Genomic DNA, 22,037 nt, shown 5'->3' with positions numbered 1-22,037 from the left:
TGCAACAGGCATGTAGCTGCAGAGATGGGGCAAGATGAGGAGGAGATGTTACTTGTCCTGTTCCTATGCTCTGATGGCTTTTCCCTGGGCATCTACTACTGGCTACAATTGGAGATAATGCAGGACCAGGGGTGAGGGGTTAGAGGGTGAGGATTTACTCCGCAGAGATATTCTTATGCTCTCTTATATACACCTCTCTCCTGCTTTTGAGCTGTATTTATTTTCTGTCTGCTGCTGCCTCCTCTCCGGCAGCTTCATGAATATCCTCAGAGCAGGTGAATTGGCACCTGCCTGCTCACCCAGATCAATACCAGCGTGTCCCTGGGTCTCTCATCCCAAGCCAACCTAATCCCATCACAAAAAGCCGATGGTTCCAGTGAAAAGCATCAACATTTGCTTGAGCAGGAGATGGGGAACCCTGGACCCACTGGGTCAATGTGCCAGGGCCAAGGCACACTGGACTAAAGCCAAGAGCTTTGAGCAATGCCTCCTGGAGGTGTGCAGGACATGGATGTAGGTGGGTGCTGAGCACCTGCTGGTTCCATGGGAGCCTGGGAGATGCCCTTCAGCTCCAGCACTCCACTTGAACATGCAGCATGGGCAGCTGCTGAACAGCCATGATGTTGCAAATGAAGCCACAGCAGAAGCACTGGAGATAGGAAAGATGGTTCAAGCTCTGTGATCCAGAGCAGGAATAAATTGCATGTGGCAGGCAACAACCCCAGTGCCTATTAAACAAACTGGTGAAACCCTGCCAGCATCCCGGGATCCTTGCCGAGACAGGTGCAGTGCTTGCACAGTGAAGGACCAGCTCTGCAACTAGCACATATAAGATGGCCTGGGTGAAAATCAGGAAGGCAACACGAGTTTGCACCAGCTGGGAATCTGGCCTGATGCTTTGTGCCAGAAGGGCTGACCCCCACCCGCCACGTGCCCCAGGGTGCTGCTTAAGGGCTTGCTTGGGTAATGCACCTCCACGGGCAGGAGAAAAGGACTTCTGCTACCTTCCTGCAAGGCTGAAACACTGCTTGACCGCTGATGGTGTGGGTGTGACCCGACAACACAACTGAACCTGGAGGTGCTCCCCACTGCACTGACACCTCAGAAGAGAGGGAAGCAGCAAGGCTGAGATTTGCAGAGCTGCTTGGTCCTTGTGTCCGCTGTCTGCGGTGACCCAGGAGCAGGGAAGGGCTGTGGCAGGGCAGATGGGGCCTGTGCCCTGGGGTAGGACACAGCTTGGGGCGTCTCGAATGAAAGGATTCTCACAGCCTTTCTGCTAGAGCCTCCCTGGGGGACTGTGCTGGCTCAAGCATCCAGCATCCAGACAGAAATCCTGCCAAGAGCTGCAAATGGAGGAGGACTGCATTTGCAGCTCTTTGCTATTTCCATGTTGGCCTTGGGTTAGCAGTGCCTGAGTCAGAGCAATCAGGGTCTTGCTGGCTAAGCCCTCCTCTGCAGCCTGAACCGCTCCTGCAGCATGAGCCCCTCTGCAGCCTGAACCCTCCCTGCAGCCCTGGTTCGACCTCCCGTGCCCTCTGCTCTTGGCTCAGGGCAGGGTGGCAGTGATGCCAGAGCTGCCCCCATCAGGGCACAGTACCTGGCAGGGAGAAGACACACACACGCACAGTCACGCACACAAGTGCACAAACAAAAACTCCCCCTCCTGCACTTTTGGCCACCTTCCCAAATGCCAGCATCACACAGCAGCCCCTTTCCCTACCTGCCCATCTGTATTGGCAGCGCAGCCCCGTCCCGCTCAGGGCTGGCAACATTCCCACACGGGCGTCCCACACTCCAGAGCATGGACACACAGACGCATTGCCCTAGGAGGGGGCACTGCGCAGCGTGGCCTGATGCAGCGTGTAGTGCTCCCGGAGCACTGGCCACCAGCACCTAAGAGCTGAGATGGGCAGGCTGGCTGCTGAGCTGGGGATACAACAGACACCACCTGCTCCTGTCGCAACCGTAGGAGCACCCAGGTCTTGTGTGGATAACCCCCTTCCCCTCTCCAAACCACCTCAATGCAGTTGGGCATGGCAAGAGGCAGAATGGGGATACAGCTGGTTCTGCTGTGCAATGAAACCCTTGGTCGGCTGAAGGGGGAAGCACCGAGAGCTACCCGCTGCCAGAAACGTGGCCCTGCAAGCACACCTTGAACCCACATGGGTTGCCTGGGGAGGTTGTGGAATCTCCATCCTGGAGGTATTCAGAAGCTATCTGGTCACGGTCTTGGGCAACTGGCCATAGGTGGCCCTGCTTGAGCAGGGAGATTGGACCAGGTGACCTCCAGAGGTCCCTTCCAACCTCAACCAGCCTGTGATTCTGCGAAGGGATCATGCTGCTTGCAGGAAAGCTTCAAGATAGGAGCAGGAGAGCTTCGAGGTAGGAGCAGGAACATCAGAGACCTGAGAGAAAAGGGGCAGGGCTACAAGGGGAGCAAGAAGCTGAGGGCAGAGGGAAGGGCAGGGTATCCAGGGCCCAAGAGGAGGCATTCAGCCTCCACATTATGGTCTGTCAGGCGGGCCAGCACATCACGTTGGGGAAAGTCACCAGGGAGTAGATCTGTTTGGCCCATCTCTGCTATGAACCTATCTCTTTGCCCCTTGCACCCCACCAGGCAGAAGAGGCAAAGATGACACTGAGGGAAAGGCTGGGCCAGGGTCCTGTTGGGCACTTAACAGTGATCCCGACTCTTATGACCTCCCTGCTCCCCTGCCTGGGCTTGTATCCTACAGACGGGGTGCTCCTTCTCCCTAGCACCATCACCAGTGCCCAAGTCTTCTGCTGGGGACAGACAGAGGAGAAGGCCTTGACCCAAAACCTCAGCCACCCACAAGACACTGGGGGTTTCTGGAAGCCGTCCCCAGACTGGAGGCCAGCAGCTTGGCTCTCTGCCAGTGCAGGCAGGGTGCGGGGAGGCCTTCATCCAGCTGGGATACACCTTCTTGGCCCACCCGGCTCTGTGCTTGACATGTGACGCATGACTTCACAAAGTTCAATGACAAGGTTCGCTATTACTTAACACATGGATGAAGCATACAAAGGAAAATCAAGTTAGAATCAAACTAGAATGATTTATACAGAGACTGAAAACACAAAGAGTAAGGGAGAAACATACAAAGGACAATTGAGTTAGAATTGATTTTTTCATGATTTGCACAGAGATCAGAGGTGCAGAAAGGTAAGGGAGACCTTCCTTTCAAGTCACAAGGTTCAGAGAAGACCTCCTTGCTTTCTAAACTCCTGGTGGAGCTTAGGTGCAGCTGGACCAACTCCTAGTCCCAGACTTGGGCAACAGTTTCTGTCTAAGGGATTATGTGTGTAGCAGCAGTCTGAGGTTCATTTACAGTTTGAGGTAAATCACAAGATTTACTAAAACTTAATCACTGACTAATTCAACATTTGCAAAGTGATTCAATAGACTATACCTAGGTCAATTCACACATGCATGAACACAGACACAAAGGTAGATAAACAGAGGTATACCTGTTAAAAATTCCCCTCCAGCTCAGTAAAATATTCATGTCAAATGTCTCAGCATTTCTCAACAGGCAAAGGGTTGAGCCTCAAGGAGTGAAGGGTATCAGCCCAGGTCCCATCGTCAGTTTTTGGCAACAGTCCTCTGAGTTTCATAAACTGGAGAGTTTGTGAGCTCTGAGAGGCATCCCCCTCAGAGGGAGATGCTGGTTGCAGCCCGCAGTGGTCCAGGAGAGCTCAAAGGGCCTCGCTCGGGACCGCTGTTCATAGGTTCGCAAGATGATTGACTTTGGTCAGTCTAATTTCATTCCAGCCATAATTCTTGTCAGGCAACCACAAAAGTGAGCCATGAACCAAGCAGCAGGAGTCTCGGGTATGGTTCCAGGTGACAGGAGTTTCAGGTGTGAGTAGGGGGTGCCTAATTGTCCTGACTTACTGTACCATAGCCAGGATAAGAAAGTACCGGGTTCTCCCAACTCACTGTGCAGGAACATGATGTTGGCTGGTCCTGACATCACAACGTGGCCTGGGGCAGGGCTGCACCACCACCAGGTGCAGTACACAGCAATGGTGATGCCTTCTGAAGAGGCAGTTATAAAATCCAACGTGAATTAGCTGCAGCTGATCCCAAAGCCGAACCCTCCTATTCATCTCCCTCTGTAAATCACTCGCAAAGTTGCTCGATCTTAAGGTAAAGTTATCACTTTTTCCGCAGCAGCAAGGGCCTCTCATTTGCTTTTCCATGCCACTAATCTAATCCAAAGGTTTGTGTTTGGATTCCTGCTTCCCCTGGACTGTTCATAATCCAAAAAATCAGGATTGGGCAATGGCAGTTCAAAGGGGAAGGTAATACCTCCCTTTTTCTTCTTCAAAATCACCAAAACTGACACTAGATAAAAGGGATAGGACAAATCAGGGAAAAGAGAGTTTTTTGCTTAGATTCTTTTTTTTTCCTATTTAAAAATGAATTGTTAGTGAACATCCAGGGGAAAAAAAGATATTTGTTGCTTTGACCCTACAAGACCTATGAATATTTTTAATTCCTCGCTATCCCTGTGAAGCCCCACCTAGGGAGGCCGCAGGAGACATCCCCTGGAGGGTCTCAGCAGCTCTTGGGACTGAGCTTCTGAACAGGGGAAGATTTGGTGACTAATCCAGGAAATCCCCTTCTCCTGGAGAAGATGACCCTGTCCTGATCCTGGCTGTTGTTCCTGGTGTGCAGCATTTTTCTGGTAAGGGCTGACAGGTCAATACCCAGATCCTAGAATATGCTTGCCTTGGCAAGACCATGCAACATTAGCAGAGTCATTTGGCTGGTCTGGAAACACCACGGTTTGCTCTAACCCCTCTGCTCTTGGAGGGGGATCCATCAGCCCTGCCTTGTTACTAGCTCCACATCTCATCCACCAGAACGCGCTTCTCCTCCTGTGGCAGGATGGCGTGGTGCTCCCAACCTGACTGCTGCTGCCGGCATGTCCGCTACAGTGTGCTTCTTCCTCTTCTTGCCACGTGCCTTCCTCCTGGGGTAGATCTCCCAAAGGTTTCCATCTCTTGCTCCCATGACAGTTTCGCCTTTGCTTTTTCTTTCCCTGAATCTATGTAGCTCCTTTATGTGGCAGATGGTGCAGCCATGATTGCCCGTACCCTTGGTTAGCACCTGCCCTGGCACAGCCCTGGTCTATGTGGGCTTGATCAGCCCAGAGCATGACCAGGAGACAGCGCACACTCAGCATCGTCCCCACACTGTCCCCCAGCATGGCCGGGGCCCACGTGTTTTGGCTGGCAGGGAGAGAGCAGGTACTGTGGTACTTGTCTTGAGGCCCCTGTCACGGCTCTAGATGTCCCCTGAGGTGTGGATGATGCTGGTGACAGGAGCCTGCAGCAGCAAGGTGGCCCAGGGATGGAGAAGGGACTGGGCTGGTACTTGCTGTTGGGGAAGAAGGGTCTGATCCTGCCCACAGAGCAGCAGTAAGAATTTGGGTGTTGATTTTGCCAGGCTCCATGTGGGGAAAGGGCTGGGGCAGAAGTGATGTGGGCTGGGTGGTGGCAGATGTTGAGCCCTCAGGATCAGCCTTCATGGCTGCTGCTGTGAAGCCCCTTGCAACCCACCAGGGTCTCCCAGCACTGTCCTGCTGTCAGGAGGAGGGCCAAGATCCCTGCAGGTGGAAAGCTGTGGAAGAGAGAAGAGCAGCGACAAATGCAAACTCCGCCCAGCTTGCACCGCTCTTCCAGTGAGGTCCTGCCTGGGAGGTACCAAGATGCCAGCAGCCGCTTGCAGGAGGTGGGCTGAGCTGGGTGAGAACCAGAAGCAGGGCAGGGGAAGAAGGATGGAAAAGATAAGGGTGGGGATAAAGGGGAGAGAAGTGGCAGGGAGCTTTAACACAGCTGGGCTGGGAGAGGACTGGTTTCAGACTGGTAGACCTGGCAGCAGGGATTTGTCCTGCAGCGCTGGGGAGTACAGCCCCCAGGAAGCTCTTCCTGCTCTGCTGGGCTCCAGAGACGAGAGGTCTCTGGTCAACAAGGGAGGAGAAGCTGGAACTCAAGCCATGCACGGTCTAGAGCCTGTTTGCAGCTTGCAGCTATGGGCTGTGACAAAGATCATCTCTTTAAGATGTGCTGGGATTGCACATAGCATCATCAGATGCCTTATAGCACCACTGATAGCCTATAGCACCACGGCTTTCCAGTGCCAAGGCAGGGGTCCAGGATGTTCTCTGTTACATTTTGTGGGCATTGCAGGTTTCCTAAGGAAATATTTCCAAGTAAATCAAAGTCATATGTGATACAGCAAGTCACTACCAGCATAGTACACTTGGGGGCATCACAACAGGACAGCACACTGGATGCTGGAGAAAGTAAGAAAGAAAATGTTGAGCCCACTGTGTGCTGAATGTCTCCCAAACGCTCTGGAGCCGCTTGGGTTTGGTTTGTGAGTCTCTTTACTTTTAGAAGTTACACTTGTGAGACTCTCTTCTTCCCTCTAGCGTCCATTTCAAGATGTTCCTCTTGCTCTTCAAATCCAGCTAAAGTGGCGGCTTGTCTGGTTGCATGTGCAGTCACTCTCTTCCTCAGGTTTTACATTTATAAATGATATCGCAACTCTCCACCCAGGAGTCCAACATTTTATTTTTCTGGTTTCTGCTGTCCTGTGCAGGAGAATCCCATTGCAAGGCCGTTGTCCCCTGGCATGCTTAAAAAACTATCTCAATTAATCCCTTAATTTTAGCATGATCACACTGAGCTCCAGCTGGGGATGTGCAGGTGCAACGAGGTTTCTGACAGCAATGGGGAGAGGACGTGACAGTGGCAGATGCCTTGTTTGAGGGATGGGTCAGAGCAAGCCCCTGCTCATGTTGCCTGTGTAAGACCATGCTACACCTCCTCTTGGCTCACACCATTTGTCCTTGGGCCATAGGAAACCAGTGCAGAGCTGAAAAATGACTCCACTGCCCCTAAGGCTTGATCAAGGCTGTCACTGCCAGGTTGTCTGTCTTCTAGTGACAGCAAGAGACCTCCCAGGCAGGATCTCCACTAGCTGGGTCACCTCCCAGCTAGCTGGACTGGTTTCTAAAAGTCTCGCCAGCATCCCCTTCTTTTGGGGACTGGGCAGCAGACCTGCCCTCTCAGATGCACCTGCAGCAGGCCAGGTTTCTGCCTGCAGCACCAGCTCGCAGTCTGTGGTGGCACCTTCAAGTCAGCCCAGGACAAGCCCTCCTTGCTATCCCGCAGCTGCCCTGCCCTACCTGCCCCCTGGCCCGTGCCTCCCTGGAAGGTCCAAAAGCTTCACAGACCTGCTCAAGGAGCCATGTACACTGACACAAGGCACGCCAACCCAGTGGTCACACGCTCTCTGTGCCATCTCCACTCTTCAAGGCTGGTCCTTTGCCTCAGCCAGGACATTTACAGTATCCCCCAGGGGAACTTTAGGGGAGCAACGTGCTGCCAACAGTAAAAACATGGCCAGGATGCTCTGGTATACTGAGAAAGCTATTGCAGGGCAGGATTAATCTCACCTGGCACTGGGTGGTACCAAGGAGACATCTAAGCCATCTCAAACCCTGTTCTATCAATGAAGAGACTGGCATTACTGGACCATGAACCATCTGACTAACCGTACCCCAGAAGTGCCCGTGTCCTACTGGTGCAGACACTGCCCATGGCAATGAGCCTGAGCACGTTGGGCTCTGAACACAGTAGCAAGCCAAGGAACCATGTGGAAAATGATCCTGAGCTGACCTGTCATTTGCATGTATTTGAAGAGGAGGTGTGTATGAGACTTTCCCTCCTCAACATCTCCTGGGCATTCTTCTCCTTGGCCACCAAAGAAAGTATCTCCTCTTCATCTAGCAATGAAGATGAATTTGTTCCAAGTGCAAAGCAACCCTAAGACTTCAATGAGAGTAACGGCCTTGGTAACAAGCATGACAGCCAGGAGCCCTGTGCAGGTGGTGGGCTGTGCACACAGCTGCAATGGGGACACTGGACAGGGCTAGCATCCCCTTTGGCCTGTCCCCAAATGGGATGCTAAGGTCCCTGCAATGGGCTGGGCTCTGCAGAGCTGGGAGGTGCAGAATGCAATCCAAGTCTGAGCAGGAGCTGCCTTCGCTTGTCAGGGCCCATTTATTGGGGTGGGATGCTGTCCCGGACACACTCCCTTCAGGAAAAGGAAGGAATTTTAGACACTGAAATAACTGGCTGGCTGGTACACAGCTTCCTGCTTCTTTCTCCAATTATATTTTAAAGCTCCGGCTGAGCAGAGCCTTTCAGTATGCAGGGCAGCACCAGCCACTCCAGCAGAGCTGCTTGTAGGACACCAGCTAAGTGATGCTGAGAGGCCTCCTGGATGGACTGTGCTTCTGTTAATGCTGCAGCATTGTCACTTTGGGCCAAATCCCTTTGCTCCTAGCCCTGCTCCCTGCAGGGCAGCTGCCCCCAGCTAACCACCCCCTCCCTTAGCAGCATGTGCTGATGAGACTTAGCTCCTGGCAGAAAACTCTTCCCTGCGATGCCGATTTATTAATAGGTGAGGGGGGAGCAGTTCTCATCCCTCTCTCCTGCTTACACACTGGGTATCAATTTGGCAGCCGGCAGCAAATCTCATTAAGGGAGCGAGATACTTAAAGGCATCAGCAGCTCCTGGCCCATTACAAGAATGAGGGGATGGACCCTGGTAATGTACATCCGAAACTGGTCGCATCCAACTGGAAGCAAGGATCCTACGCAGAAAAATATTAAGAGTCTGCAAAGACAGGGATGGGAATCAGCTCGTTCATTAAATGACTTTGTCCATATTCAAGGGACCAACACAGGATTTTAACAGAGGAAACAGTGACAAGAAAACCATGATGAAACTCCCTAAATATTTCCCTTTTGGGCCAAGAGAATCAAATTAATGGGTAGCCCATCATGCCTGACATATCCTAATTAGCCCATTAAAGCCCTGGCTGGCTTTTACATTTTCTAGATGAAAAAGGTGGAAGGTGGATAAACAGAGACTAAAACCAGAGCAACAATTTCCTCTGTGGATCTGTTATAGCTGTGGACATCTGATCTGCAACAGCCCTGTTTATTTGGTTTGTCCTGGAAACTGCAACAGCCAACAGTGTGACAGCTCTGGTAAACCTTGAGGTGCACCTGCTACCTGCAGAGAGGAGACTACCAGCCCTTCTTCCCCGTTATGTTGGGCTGTGATTGCACACTTGCTCTTAACAAGCCTCCCTGCTGCTCCATGCATGACAGCTTGGTGATGGATCTCGTTATGCATTTAGCTTCAGAGCACATATGCTTGCACATACCACTCAGCAGGTCAGATAGCCCAGAAAGGATGGAATGAAGGTGGCACATGAAAAGCTCATGCCTCCAACAGAGCTGTCCACCAATGCCTGGCTCCGCTACCTGCTAAGCTTTCGTGTGCTAATTAGTCTTCCTCCACTCCCTGTGCCAACACTGTATTAACAAGGAGAGTGCATGATGGAGGGAAGTCAGATTCCTACTGATGTCACTGCTCTGCTGCCAAGTCACTTCGCCTTCCTCTCTATAAGCCGGAAACCAGTCTCTGCCCTGCTGGGTAACACAGCTGGAGATCAACCTCAGGAAAGCAATGCCCAGGAGCTAAGCGTTGTTGCTTTGCTGAGCACGGGAGCGTCCTTCTCTGGCCTCCTGCCCTGTGCTCTGGGCATGTGGTCAGCAGTGCAGCTTGAGACCGAGCACGCCTCCCAGATAAGCATGGGGCATCCTGCCTGCAAGGTCCATCTGAGAGCAGAGCTTTTGCTTTCCAGCACATAACCCAGAGGTTCAAATGAGGAGAGCAGCATCAAGATGCTGCCCTGCAAGTGCCCCAGGGTCCCCAGCTCCCAGCATTGCTGCTTTCTGCTGCAGCACAGTGCCACTAAAGCCACAGCGCTCATGCCAACTGCTTTGCTCCTTAGGCCTTCAAGTCAGCTCAGGACACCAAATCCTCGCAGGGGCACTGCCAGGACACGAGCACGTGGCTTCGAGCCTGTCTTACATACCCATACATACTGATACGCACCTGAGAAAGTGCTGGGTCACCAGCTGATGCAGTGATCGATAGGTAGAGAGGACATCTTCTCCTGTCTCTGTACACATATGCCATGCCACTACATGGCACGTGACTGCCTTGGTTAGGCCATCAGTGGGGCAGAGTTGGTTAGTAAGGGGTGGGGTGGCTGTTTGGAAGGTCACACACTGCCTGCACCCCTGAGAGATATCACTGGGGTACCTGAAGGGAACTTAAAACAGGAAACAGAGTTAAATGGTTTTGATGAAGCCCTCAGTGACTCTTACTTCCCACACCTGAGGGCAGAGCTTTTTTTCTGATTGTTTCTCCAAGCCCTCTCCACCACCACAGAGAAGCTCCTTGCCCCATGCACATACAGAGCCAAGTTGTGTTTGCTGTGAGATGAGCTCGCAGGCACTTTTGACAGTACTTTCCAGATCCATACCCAGAGTTTTGCATCTGCAGATGCACACATACAGACCTGTCTAGCTGCCCCAGTTTCCACGCACAAAAACTCACTTATGCTTTTTCTTCCCCTCCTCCCCTTTGAAATCAAAGATGCAAATTGAGAAGGAGGTTCTGAATATTTGGAGAAGACAGTCCCACCCATCACCCACTGATATGACCCTGGTTATAGAAAAGGGCTTGACTGTCACCAGTGCTGACTGCCAGTGAGGGCTGCGGACTTCAAACAGGTGGGGAGGGCACAGAGCATTTCTGAAAACTACGCTGCCACTTTGTTTTTACTCTTACAAGGTCAGATATTTTTTTTGGTGATGGTCATGGTCAGCGATGCTGGCAAAAAGTCAATTTTAGGAGCCTGTTTAAGGATACAGGCACTGTTGCTGGGTGACATCTGATGGGAAATCCTGCCTGCATCCATAGTATTGCACAGAATCACATGCCACATATAGGTTTTAATGATTTTTGATGAATGATTGCCTCCTCTAGGACTCACCAAAACCAGGCAAACTAGCTTCAAGCTCCAGACTATTTTGTAGGAGAAGGTGGTGCAAGTATCACCACAACGTGACAAAGTTTTGAGGCTCTCTATTATTCTGCTCCTGTACGTTAAGCTGACCAGTAGAAAGAAGACATAAACCACTTCATTAACTCATCATGCAATTACTGTTTTATCAACTGATTTAAAAATATATATCTAACATAGTAATTTAAACTGGAAAAAATGTGCTGATGCTTGGTTTCAGACTGCAACATCAATAAAGTTGTAAGGCACAGTCATCTGGATCAGCATCTCACAGTCTGCAGTCACTAAAACAGATGTTTTGAATCTCACCCAAAGAGATTATTGCCTTACTTCCCTGCCTTGTCTTTGCTGCAGCATTTCTTAAAATTATTCAGTCACATGAAATTGGAAAGTCTATTTGATCTAAAAAAACCTAGAGGTGGCATGCATGACTTCAAAAGCATATGCAGGGGATGCTCTGACATGTGCTTACAGAGGTCACTTTTGCTAATGAAATTCTGGTATGCAATATCTATCCATAGGAAGTGAGAGAAATCCTTCCAGGTAGCTACAGAGCAAACAAACACATTAATATTGGGATGAGCCATTTGGTCAGCATTCACTCCCGTAGCGATGCAGGCAACAAGAACCTCGGATGCCTGTGAATGGGGTGAGCTCCCATGGGGGCAAAACTCTGAAACCACCCAGCCTTCCTGGGCTCTTCCTCAGGCAACGCACTCTGGTCAATGCTTCCTCTCAAGCCCTTGGCTTTGTCCCTTGCGTGTTAAACATCCAGGACTGCAAAAGATACATCGTGGGGCTGCTGCTAGGTCAGGTGGCTGAGCGAGAGAGGGAATGCCCTGTGTCCCTCATCTCCTCCAGCCTACTGCACAAACTGCAGGCTCCATGCTCTGCTTGGTTCGGTGTCCCTGCCTGACTCACAGAGCAGGGCATGGTGTGGATGAGAGGAAATACATTAGGACTTGTTCTGTTTTAGTGCATGAAGGCTACAAAAATAACCACATTTTGCTGTAATAAGAGGTTGATTAGCTCTTCTGTTGATCAGCAGGTGCTTTTTAAAGAAAGCATTTCTGGACCAGCTGTAGCCTTAATTAAGGCAAATCATGTCATTTGTTTCAACTGCTCTACTTGCACAGCTCTGCGTTTAGCTTGCAGAAGAAGCTGAAAGATAGCGTTGAACCTTCAAGACTGTGCTGTGGTATCTTCTAGGACTGGGGACTTTTGTTCTGAGACATGGGTCTGTCTGGCAAGGACTGCAATATGGCCCTGGCAGTCAGGGGCCAAGCAGTGTTCATCAGCCCAAACCTCTCTGAGGCTTTTGCCAATGAGCAGACAGCTGGCTGGTGGTGGTTGATCTCTCCAAGACAGCTCTCATTCCTGATGGGCCTGAGGAAAAGAAAGAAACACTGTGGTGAAATTGCACTCTGGGTCTGGATATCTGCATTCTCCACACCAGCTCTGCCGTCTCCCGCTCTGAAAACTGAACCAAAAACTGCCAGGCCTTGGAGCAGCACAACGCACACCAGCTTCCCACACAAGGCATGCAGTCTCTGCCTATACTGCTCTATAATGACTACGTTAACTTCAAAATCAAGGTGTCATATCACAACTCCTCAGTTTTATTTCTTCAAAGAAGCAACACGATGCTAATCTTACAGTAAGCGGGTTCAGAAATAACCATGTTTTGGTGCATGTGACACTTCTCTAATGCCTCCTTTATTTTCCAAAGCTCTTTCTAACATGAATTAATGTAAATTTCAAGGGAAAAAACCCAAAGTGGGATGTCAGGAACTTGTCCTGGGGTTTACCCAAGGAGAGTCTTGAACAAGCACCAGTGCAAGAGCTCTGCAACAGACATGGGCATTGGCCCTGCGTGGGGAACATGAGAGTGGAACAATAAGAACACAGGAAAATTTTGGCTTGTTATTCAAGAAAATACAAGATTTCCAACACTCAAGCTATAAGGAACATGAGAAAATGTTTCATTTAGCATTAGATGGACAAAGGTAAATGTCAGCACAAATAAAAGTTCTTTTTACAGAACAGGCAGGAAACTCCAGAGACAACACAGAAGCCTGCTTTTTCCTGCTGTGAAGTCCATTCTGTCTTCCCCAGACACACTGCAGGCAGTGCTGCCGGCAGTGTGCATACCTGATGCTTGTTGATCCAACAGCTGCTGGTCCTGAAATAGGTCTTCGCCAGCCGGTGCTCCCAGCAGGCTGGCCCTGCCCTTGGGATCTGGAGGCACCCGGCATGCCATGCTGGCTCAGGAGAGCAAGTTCTTTGCCCAGAGACTGGGCTGAAGTTTCTTGATGAGTCCTTGACTGGCATCGCTGTGTCCACTGTCTCTCCTCCTCTTGGCTGGGTACTTTTAGGCATCTTACCCTGTGGTTCCTCATTTTCCAGGGTCTTGCTGCAACACCCGTTACAGATGCAGGTGAAGGGCTTTTTGGAGGGGACGGAATTAGACAGTGGTTCAGGCTGGGGAACACTGCACCTTCCTGAGCCTGTGATGAACCTGAAACACAGGGGAAAATGCAGTGATTTACCAGTTCATCTTACTCCTAAATGACCAACTCAGCGAGTGAAAGGTTTTGGAGAATGCTGTGTGATGGTGCTGGGTAGGCAGATGTGTCCTGGGGCACACAGCGATGCTGGCCTTGTCGAATTGTTTCCTCTGATAGTCGGGGGTTTGGGTTACTTGGTGGCCTCCCTGCCAGTGATGTGCCAAGCACTGGAACTGCTCACAAGCCACACACAGCTCAAGAGGGACAGACCAGCTCTCTCACCCTCCTGTTCTCAGGCAGGATCATACCTGCATCATTTCTGGCCAGTGTTTGCACTGACTTGTTTCAAATACCTGAGGACCCCATCCAGTGATCTGAAATTCAAGGCACAGGAATAATCACAGATGAGTGGATCCACTTTTTTTTTAATCAGAGGCAGAGGTGTAAGAATAAGCTCTTGAGATTAGCCTTAAAATTATGGAAAGTGCCTGACTGCTATGGAAAATATTGCACTGCATGCAGGGCTACTATCTGGCTGTTCATATTTTAGCCCATGTAATCCTCAGGTGCAACATATAGAGAAGTAAAATCTTGTTGCTGACTTATGAATATAATGTGCATGCATATATGCTTAAAACCATTCTATATATAGCAGGGATCTGATTGCTCTTGTCTATTAAGAGAACCAACTGCACTTAAGCGCCTGATCAGCAGGGTCCAGGGCAGGAACACAATCTAAAGAATGTGCCACCAAAACCCAGGCCCAGAAAGTTTTATAGCTCCTAATTGATGGGGATGTATTTTACTGCTTAGGTAACCACATAAAGCTGATAAAAGATTTTCACTGAACAGTTTCCATCATACTATATGCTTTAAAAAATGTCTAAATTTTATAGGGTTTTTTATTTGTTTTTAAGTAAAGACACTCTGAAAGACTGGTATGCCTGACTCAAGAGCCTGAAATAACACTCAATGACTTCCAAAGAGTGCAGATTATATGGATCTGATGCTGCAAACACTTTTACATAAGAGCAGTTTTGCTCAGATGACTTGTCTTTTCCTGGTCAGAAGGATTGTTTCCAGCAACAAGTTCTTCTGTGAGAAAATCACATTGGGTAGGACACACTTCTGAAGTTAAGTGTTGAGGCATTTAAATACCTCTCAAAATCTTGACACAGTCTCAAGTCACAGAGGAAAACTGTATTTTTTTTAACTGTCTTGCTGAATAAAGTCTATCAGTTGCTAAAGTTTTATCAGGTATTTGCTCTGCAAAACACATATGTCTATTAGTGACAGTGGGCAAAAGCTACTGTGTTTGTGATTATTTTATTTGCATCTTGGTTACTATGGCCAGCTGCTTGCGATTTGGGATCTGGGTCATCTCCCCCACCCCCACCCCCCCCCACCCCCTTAGGTAATACTAGATTTCAAACCAGTCCATCAATCTTGTAACCAAATCCTAGCAGATTTGGTTACAAGATGGGCAGATCTATGCCCAACCATTCACTTCCATAGTCCTATAGGGCATGACACTATGTTTGGTGCATTTCACTGTGTGAGGTGTTTGGGGCATTGTCTACTCAATCTACAAAGATGATGAGATCATAATAAATCATACTAAATTTAAAGAAATCATATTAAATCTAAAAAAGATCAGATTAAATCTAGAGAGACCATGAGATCATAGTCTAAGACTTCTGTGGTCACTGGACAATAGGCCATTCCTTTAGACTTTTCCAAACAGTTTCTGTTCTTGCTAAGGAGATATTGTTTGTATTACTGTTAATACACAGAAACTTTGAATAGTTTAATGATACTTCTGTTTTTTCCAAAATATATTATATTTTTCCAAATTTTAATAGATCCATTTTTGCCCTTGCAAGAAATTTAAAATGAAAATTCACATGCTAATAGTTTTAAGGCAAAAAAAGGTGATTAACAATAGAAATAGATTAAAGTCGTATTTTTGTAAGCTCCTCTACTTCATATGTATTTGGAAAAACCATTATTAATGTTTCTAATATTCTTAAGTATAATATTCAACAACTAGCAAAGAGCAGGAATTCTGCTTTCATTCATGTAAATGCAATTCCAGAGAGGCCTTTGGCTTTGTTCCTGAGTAGAAGAGCATGTTTCATTTTTAAACTCTTTACTGAATGCATTCCTTTGGTTGCATATCTTTCCAGAATTTGCAGTTGCCCAGTTAAACCTCAATCATTACCTCAGCCATTATTTCCATCAGTGCCAAATGGGGTAAAATATAGCTTAGTTGGAACAACAGTATTTTAGACTCACCTGGCACTGCCATAAATTAATGACACAAGGTAAAAGACAGAGGCATGTCCTTCTTCTAGACTTGATGCTAAGCTGGTGTAAAAGCAGCTTTGTTCCTCTTAATTCTACAGATCCATGCTGAAATATATCACCTGATGGTCAACACAGCTGGCCACCATGTCCTGCTTAAAAACTGGAATAGATTACTTAGGGTCTGGCTTTGCAATGTTATTTCCAAATTGCTGCTCTAGAGCACAGAAGCCAGATCTCATAAAACACTGCAGTTACTAATACATCTATCTACAAATGGTTAGTAGCATATGTCACCTAAGCTAACTCTTCCCCAGAGGTTTAGGTCCAGTACCTGAGGAAGACTGGGAGAGACAGGAGTGGCAAGAAAAATCAGGTGAAATCCTTTCAATGAGGTCCTCATCACAGGTCTCCCTCAACTCATCTTCACAGCTGTCAGTCAGGCTGCAGTCTTCACCCTCTTCCTCACCACTAAGAGTTATCTTCAGTGCTTGGATGGCTTTTTCTTGCTGACCTGCTTGCAGGCACCTGGACAACATCAAGTATCACACCTTTAGTTAGCCTGTAAGTTGTGAATATGTAGCCAGCCAAGTGCAGCTTGGCATGGCGCATGGCCACACAGACAAACACCCAGGCAGTGGATTTAGTCACCCACTGTGATTTCCCACTTTCCTGGAGATATAGAAAATCATTCTAAATGGATCAGCCATCTAAGCTGCCTGTGCCTGATTATCTGAAAGTGTCCTAAAGTTAATCAAGTGAAATGGGGCTATTTTAAAATACTACACAATGAAGTAAGCTCAGAGAAATAAAGCCATTTTTACTTCCAAAACAACCATTATCTGTCTATGAGATGGGGGAATCTTAGCATGGCGTTATTTTCCTTTCAGCCTTTCATTTGGTTAAGCCAATGTGATCCTTGCAGAAAACCTCATCAACTTTCACTTCTTTTGCTGTCTGAAGGCAGACACTGTCAGGGCCAAGAATGAAAATTCATTTCCATGCTCTTGCTAAGCAAGCAAGCCCACCCAGCCTATGCTGGTCTTCAGCCTGCTCTAGAGAGAGGTCAGAGCTTCCCCCAGGTTTCTTCTCCCTTGCCCTCCCCACAGATGCTTCGGTGGGCAGGACTGATAGAAGGATGGCCACCACAGGGACAGGAAGGCAGGAGGCCAAGACTATCCCCTGAAACCACCACCAGGTGGCCAAAGAGTTTATTTTATTATCACAGCAGAAAATGAATGGCCCTCTTATTGCATGACAAGATTTCTCCTGCGGTCTCACCACTTGTGCTGCTCTCTCCGTATTCTCAGTTCAGAGAACACATCTTCCTGGTGCAGGTCTCCTGCTCCTCCAGAGCCGTAAAAGTTTTCTGTCCTCAGACCACATACTTTCAAAGGGCTCACTGCAGGTGGCTGCAAAAATGACAGAAGTTATCTTGATAACCTCAGGAGCTTTCCCCAGCTCTGTTTCTAGATTGTGGATTTTAGAAGGTATCAAAGTCCGCTGTTACTCCTGAGTTTTCAGATCACCCTCACCATTTTCTTGCCCTTCAGTTTTAAGAAGCCCCATGCCCCAGTCATGTGCACTGTTACAGCTTGAGGAACCCAGGGTGGCAGTAAGAAAAATGCTGATTTATATCTCGCTGGTGTATAAGCCTGTAGCATCTATACCAATAAGCATATTAAGACCAGTGCGACAGGAACTGCTTCATTCAGCATATGACTGCAGTTCCCTTCCACACCCTAGTTTATAACACACAGTAATTCACTCAAATGTTCAAATTTGTTTCAGAAAAGCTTCCAGTGCTCAGGCAGTGGCAGCAGAGAGACAAGGGAGGGACACATTTTTTCTAGCGGTTCTTGAACATCTGTTGTCAGCATTAAGTGAGGCTGCCAACAGCACAGCGATGCAGGTGTCCTGTGCAGGCCATTTCTCTGATTTAAACAGTGCAGCCTGTTTAAATGTATGCACATGCATTTGTGTCATGTTGAACCTCAGGGCCCACAAAAGCTAACCATGATGAGCCAGACTGCACCCCTTTACACACGTGGGTATCCTCTCACTAAGTTACTGCTGAAAGGAGCAGGCTGAACCGCAGGACTGGGGTACCACCCCACTGCCAAGAGGAACAAACTTTGGCTTTGTGTTTGTTTAGTCAATAGGAACGACCTTGCGGCATTAGCGATCTGACTATTTATGCCAACATCAAAGAAACAATGCTGAAAAAAATCTTTTGCCTAATAGCTGTTGTAGAAATTCTGTCAAATTTTGCAATCCTGCCTTGTGCTTTGCTTAGCCAGGACAACAGGAAATCTGCTGCCAGCAGCCGATAGGTGATTTGCACGTCTTCCTTTACAGCTGATGGTTAATTGCTGCTAGCACATGGGCACCTTTGTAACAGCAGGGCAAGAGACTCTCTGTCCTCCTCAAGGCCAATTGCATGTTGGGGGGCTTAGAGAGTGAGTTGCCACAGACCACAGTGGGAGTTCAGTTTATCCCAGGATTTATGGGGGTCACCAGGCAGGAATATGAAGTATACAAGAAAAACATACACCTAGCTTTTGCCTCCTTGCACGAAGGGCCTTGGTGGGGTTCCCACATATAACTTGACTGAGTCCTAAGAAAAAAGGAAAAAAGAAAACATTTTACTCCGGCATTTAACAAATGGTGCTGTCTTTGAAATCAAACAACATCATTTCCCATAGACAGGAAGATGCAATATTTCATGGCGTAGGTTCACAGTGTCAGTTGGCATGGCCTGACATTGCTGCTAAGATGCAGTTTCTCTGTTTCTGCCAGAACCTGTCTCCTCGTGCTCCTGCCCTGCCCCCTCCACTGTGCTGGTGCAAACATTTGAGTGGCCACATGGTGAGTCAGATCAGGGAACAGATCAAGATTAAAACTAAATGTGCTTTTGGGGGTTTTTTGTGTGTTTGTTTTTCTGGGTTATTTTTTAGCTGGATCCCACTCAGAATTAGGTTCCCCATGTGCCTATGCAGATGCTCTTGCCAAAACAAGAAACAAGGCAGTGGGCAGGAAGAAGCAGTGAACATTGGGTGAAACTGTCTCTATCAGTAGAGCTAGCTACCTAAAAGTGCACGTGAAATTATGGCCTCATTCCCTAGCAAGCTGTACTCAGTTTCCACATTTCTGAATGCGCACTCAGCTGTTCACACTGCATTGCTTCATCTAGTTCATCATCCTGACTCCCACCTAGAGCAAGGAACTGAGGTGGGACTGGCATCTGAGAGATGCAGCCCACAATGCTGGGAAAACAACCACCTTCCTATCTAATCTGCACTCTACGGGCTGGTGGAGTTGCAATGGTGCAACTTGATGGCAAGGTCTTGGGAAGTGCCAAATATTGTACCAGAAGTGAACTCCCATTCCATCTAGCTGTCTCCAGGAGCTGCTAACTTGGCAGTACTGGGTGGCCGGGGCAGGAAGGGCAGTGGTACACCTGTGTTTTGGGCTAGCCTGTAAAGCAGGTATGTGAAGTCAAGGAACTGACTCCTCTTGCTGAGGCACCCAGCACTGGAAACCCAAAAGAAAGTGCTCATTGACAGCAGTGATGCTGCTGCAGTGTGAGACTGCACTACACATAGTTTGAGGACGTGATCCAACAGGGAGTGAATGTGTATCACCGTGCCTTTCTGGAGGACTACCTTGGAGCACATTCCTATGACTGAAGAATATGTGCCCAGGTGTGACGTAAGTGAGCCCCAGCTAGGCTGATGTGTAATTTAAAGCACAGCGCAGGACAGCTGTTGATGAGGTGTGAAAGGCAACTTCAGTAAGGGAGCACCATTGCAGCATGGGGCTGTCAAGAGGGACAGCTGCACATAATGGATGGGGGTGAGGGGCTGAGGAGGGCAAAGCACAGATGACTTGCACCTTCTGCTGCAGGGGGAAATAAAGTAAGGCACATGGAAGAGCAGGTGAGTCCCATGGAAGAAAATATGTGCTGAATCTGATCTAGCAGCGGCATGGGTGGGTGGTATTCAAAGCACCCAGGTTTTCATCAGCAATAAAAACATTTAGAAGAAGGTGGAGGTGTGGGAAAGAAGAGGATTAAAAAACATACATTACCATGTGTCAAATCACTAGAGTCATCTTCTGTGAACAGCTCATCAGAAACAGTGGGATCTGGAAGAGGACAGCCACTGTACAAGAGATGGGCATTGCTAGATCTCCCTGCATTAGCAGACCACTGCGCAGTTCCAGGTCTGGAAGCTGTCGGGGGTCTTGGGCTGCATCCAGACTGCCTTGCTATTGCCCCCAGATACGGATCTAAGAGAGAGGTTTCACTAGTGTAAGCACAGTCATGCAACGCTAACCACACCATCACCTTACACTGCCAATACAGCGACTGCTGCTGCACACTTGGAGCTGTAGGGGATAGAAAAACATGTTATTGCAGCTACAAGAAACATGCTGGAATGGGTCAAGTCTGGAGACAGAGGGCTTTCTGGTGCTGCACGCAGTCCTCCGTAGCTGTCCTCTGCAGATGGCAGAACATGGGGACCCCCAACTAAAGCAAAGTCCCTTTCCACCCTCCTCTTGCTCCTGGACTCCAGAGACGGGCTGCTGGCTGAGTCTGGGGTCAGGAACCACTCTGTGCCCGCCACCCACCTCCAAGCACCTCATGGGTGAGCCTGGATGTGTCCAGGGCTCTGCTACTTCCCCTGCCTGCATGCCTAGAGTAAGAGTAAGCTGCCTCTCATTTGCTGCCCACCTGCCTGTGAGAGAACCACTGCAGGCTTGCCACAGGCACAGTCCAAACCCCCAGTCTTAAAATATATTGCTTAAATGCCCAGGCACAATGCAGATGGTGATGGCCACCTTACCAGAGCTATTAGTCAATGGGGACAAGCCACATACCAGTAGTTACAGAAATCTGGGAATGGCAGCGATCGATTTTCCCAGTGCTGCCTCAGAGACAGATACTTCTCTACCACAGAAAGAAAGGTGAAAACTGAGTTTTGGAAATGCTACAGGGCAGGGTGGATTATACAAAAGCTAATGAAGGCAGACAGAGCCTTGTCCTCTTACCTGCCCAACCGTCCTGAGAGCACAGCACAGCCGTGAGAGCAGCATGTGCAGTCAGCAACCCACAGGACAGCAAATTTCATTTTGGTGCCTAGATGATTAGTGTGCTTCGTAAAGTGCTGAGCATCTACCAGCCCCACAGTGGAGCAATCAGCTCTGTAATAATATGGTGATTTCCTTAAGAGCTGAGTGTCAGGGAACTTTAAAATACCTCGGCCATAGTTGTTAATACAGACCCATGAAATACAGAGTGCATGAAAAGTACCCGAGTCAACATTGCAATAGGAAAGAAAAAAATACGGGGATGTCTGAACCTGACCATATGAACTCATCAGTTTAGAGCTGAAGGCAAGAATGTAAGTCTGGTTACACCAAGAAACAATAAAAATTCACTATTTTGTGCTCCATCCCTACTCTTTCTGTCAGCTCACTTTGTTAACTAGTTTTCTGAACCATAGCTGATGTTGCCAAAGCAGGATCACTGAGGGATCAGATTTTAATGGATTTTTTCCCCACCATAACTACTATTACAACTAATGATTTGGACCCACAGGGATTAAATAAATGACAAACATATGTACTTATTCCAAAACAAACTAAATTTTTAATGGAGTACAGTTGGCAGGCAAACCACAAGTGGGGGGGTTGGGAAGCCAACTGCATTGCCCACACTAATGGGAAGCAACAGGAGCAGTTATAGGAAATACTTTGTAATATTTAATGGTACGTGGTAAAGTGCATGTAGCAAGATACATAAAAGCATGGACACCTGAACTATAACCACGGCTACAGGCAAGGGGACAACAGATTTATTTTCAAACCATTTACTCTCTACTAATGAATGTAATGGACTTATTCATAGAGGCAAAGAAAATGGAACAGATCTCTTACAAGACCATGCAATCTCAGTTGCTAGGATGTTGCTACCATTGAGGGGTGGTGACCAAATTGTCTTTCCTATTATTAAATTGGAGTAGGAAATCCTGCTACATCCATGCTACATAGGATTGACTGCTACCATGGAAAAGGCTGTGAACACCTGTTGTTGAAACATTCCTTTCCAAGCTTTGCTTCTTCCCATCATGCAGAATGAACGCTAAGTACAGACTCCCAGCTACTCCTTGGATTTGCTCTAGAAGTCATCTGCATTTTTCTGATCTTGATGCCCAGCTTAGGCCAGCTTTCATTTAAA

The 22,037-nt window shown here is 48.3% G+C and overlaps 1 protein-coding gene across 5 annotated transcripts in view; it reads right to left on the bottom strand.

Annotated features, from left to right (window-relative positions):
- Nucleotides 1-3,037: 3,037 nt before the first annotated feature.
- The window catches only part of LRRC56 (leucine rich repeat containing 56), a 75,654-nt gene continuing 56,654 nt past the window's right edge, over nt 3,038-22,037 (bottom strand). For all 5 annotated transcript variants that reach the window (XM_075047829.1, XM_075047830.1, XM_075047831.1 and 2 more), the window contains 6 exons: nt 19,886-20,086; nt 18,349-18,413; nt 17,078-17,208; nt 16,131-16,324; nt 13,137-13,503; nt 3,038-12,371 (listed from right to left, as the gene is read on the bottom strand). In XM_075047829.1, coding sequence (XP_074903930.1) covers nt 12,191-12,371; nt 13,137-13,503; nt 16,131-16,324; nt 17,078-17,208; nt 18,349-18,413; nt 19,886-20,086 — 1,139 coding nt within the window. In that variant the 3' untranslated portion in view covers nt 3,038-12,190. The remainder of the gene's footprint in view (nt 12,372-13,136; nt 13,504-16,130; nt 16,325-17,077; nt 17,209-18,348; nt 18,414-19,885; nt 20,087-22,037) is intronic.

The sequence above is a fragment of the Buteo buteo genome, chromosome 16 (genome assembly GCF_964188355.1).
Source record: "Buteo buteo chromosome 16, bButBut1.hap1.1, whole genome shotgun sequence".
Lineage (NCBI taxonomy): Eukaryota > Metazoa > Chordata > Aves > Accipitriformes > Accipitridae > Buteo > Buteo buteo.
This window is presented reverse-complemented; position numbering and strand designations above follow the sequence as displayed.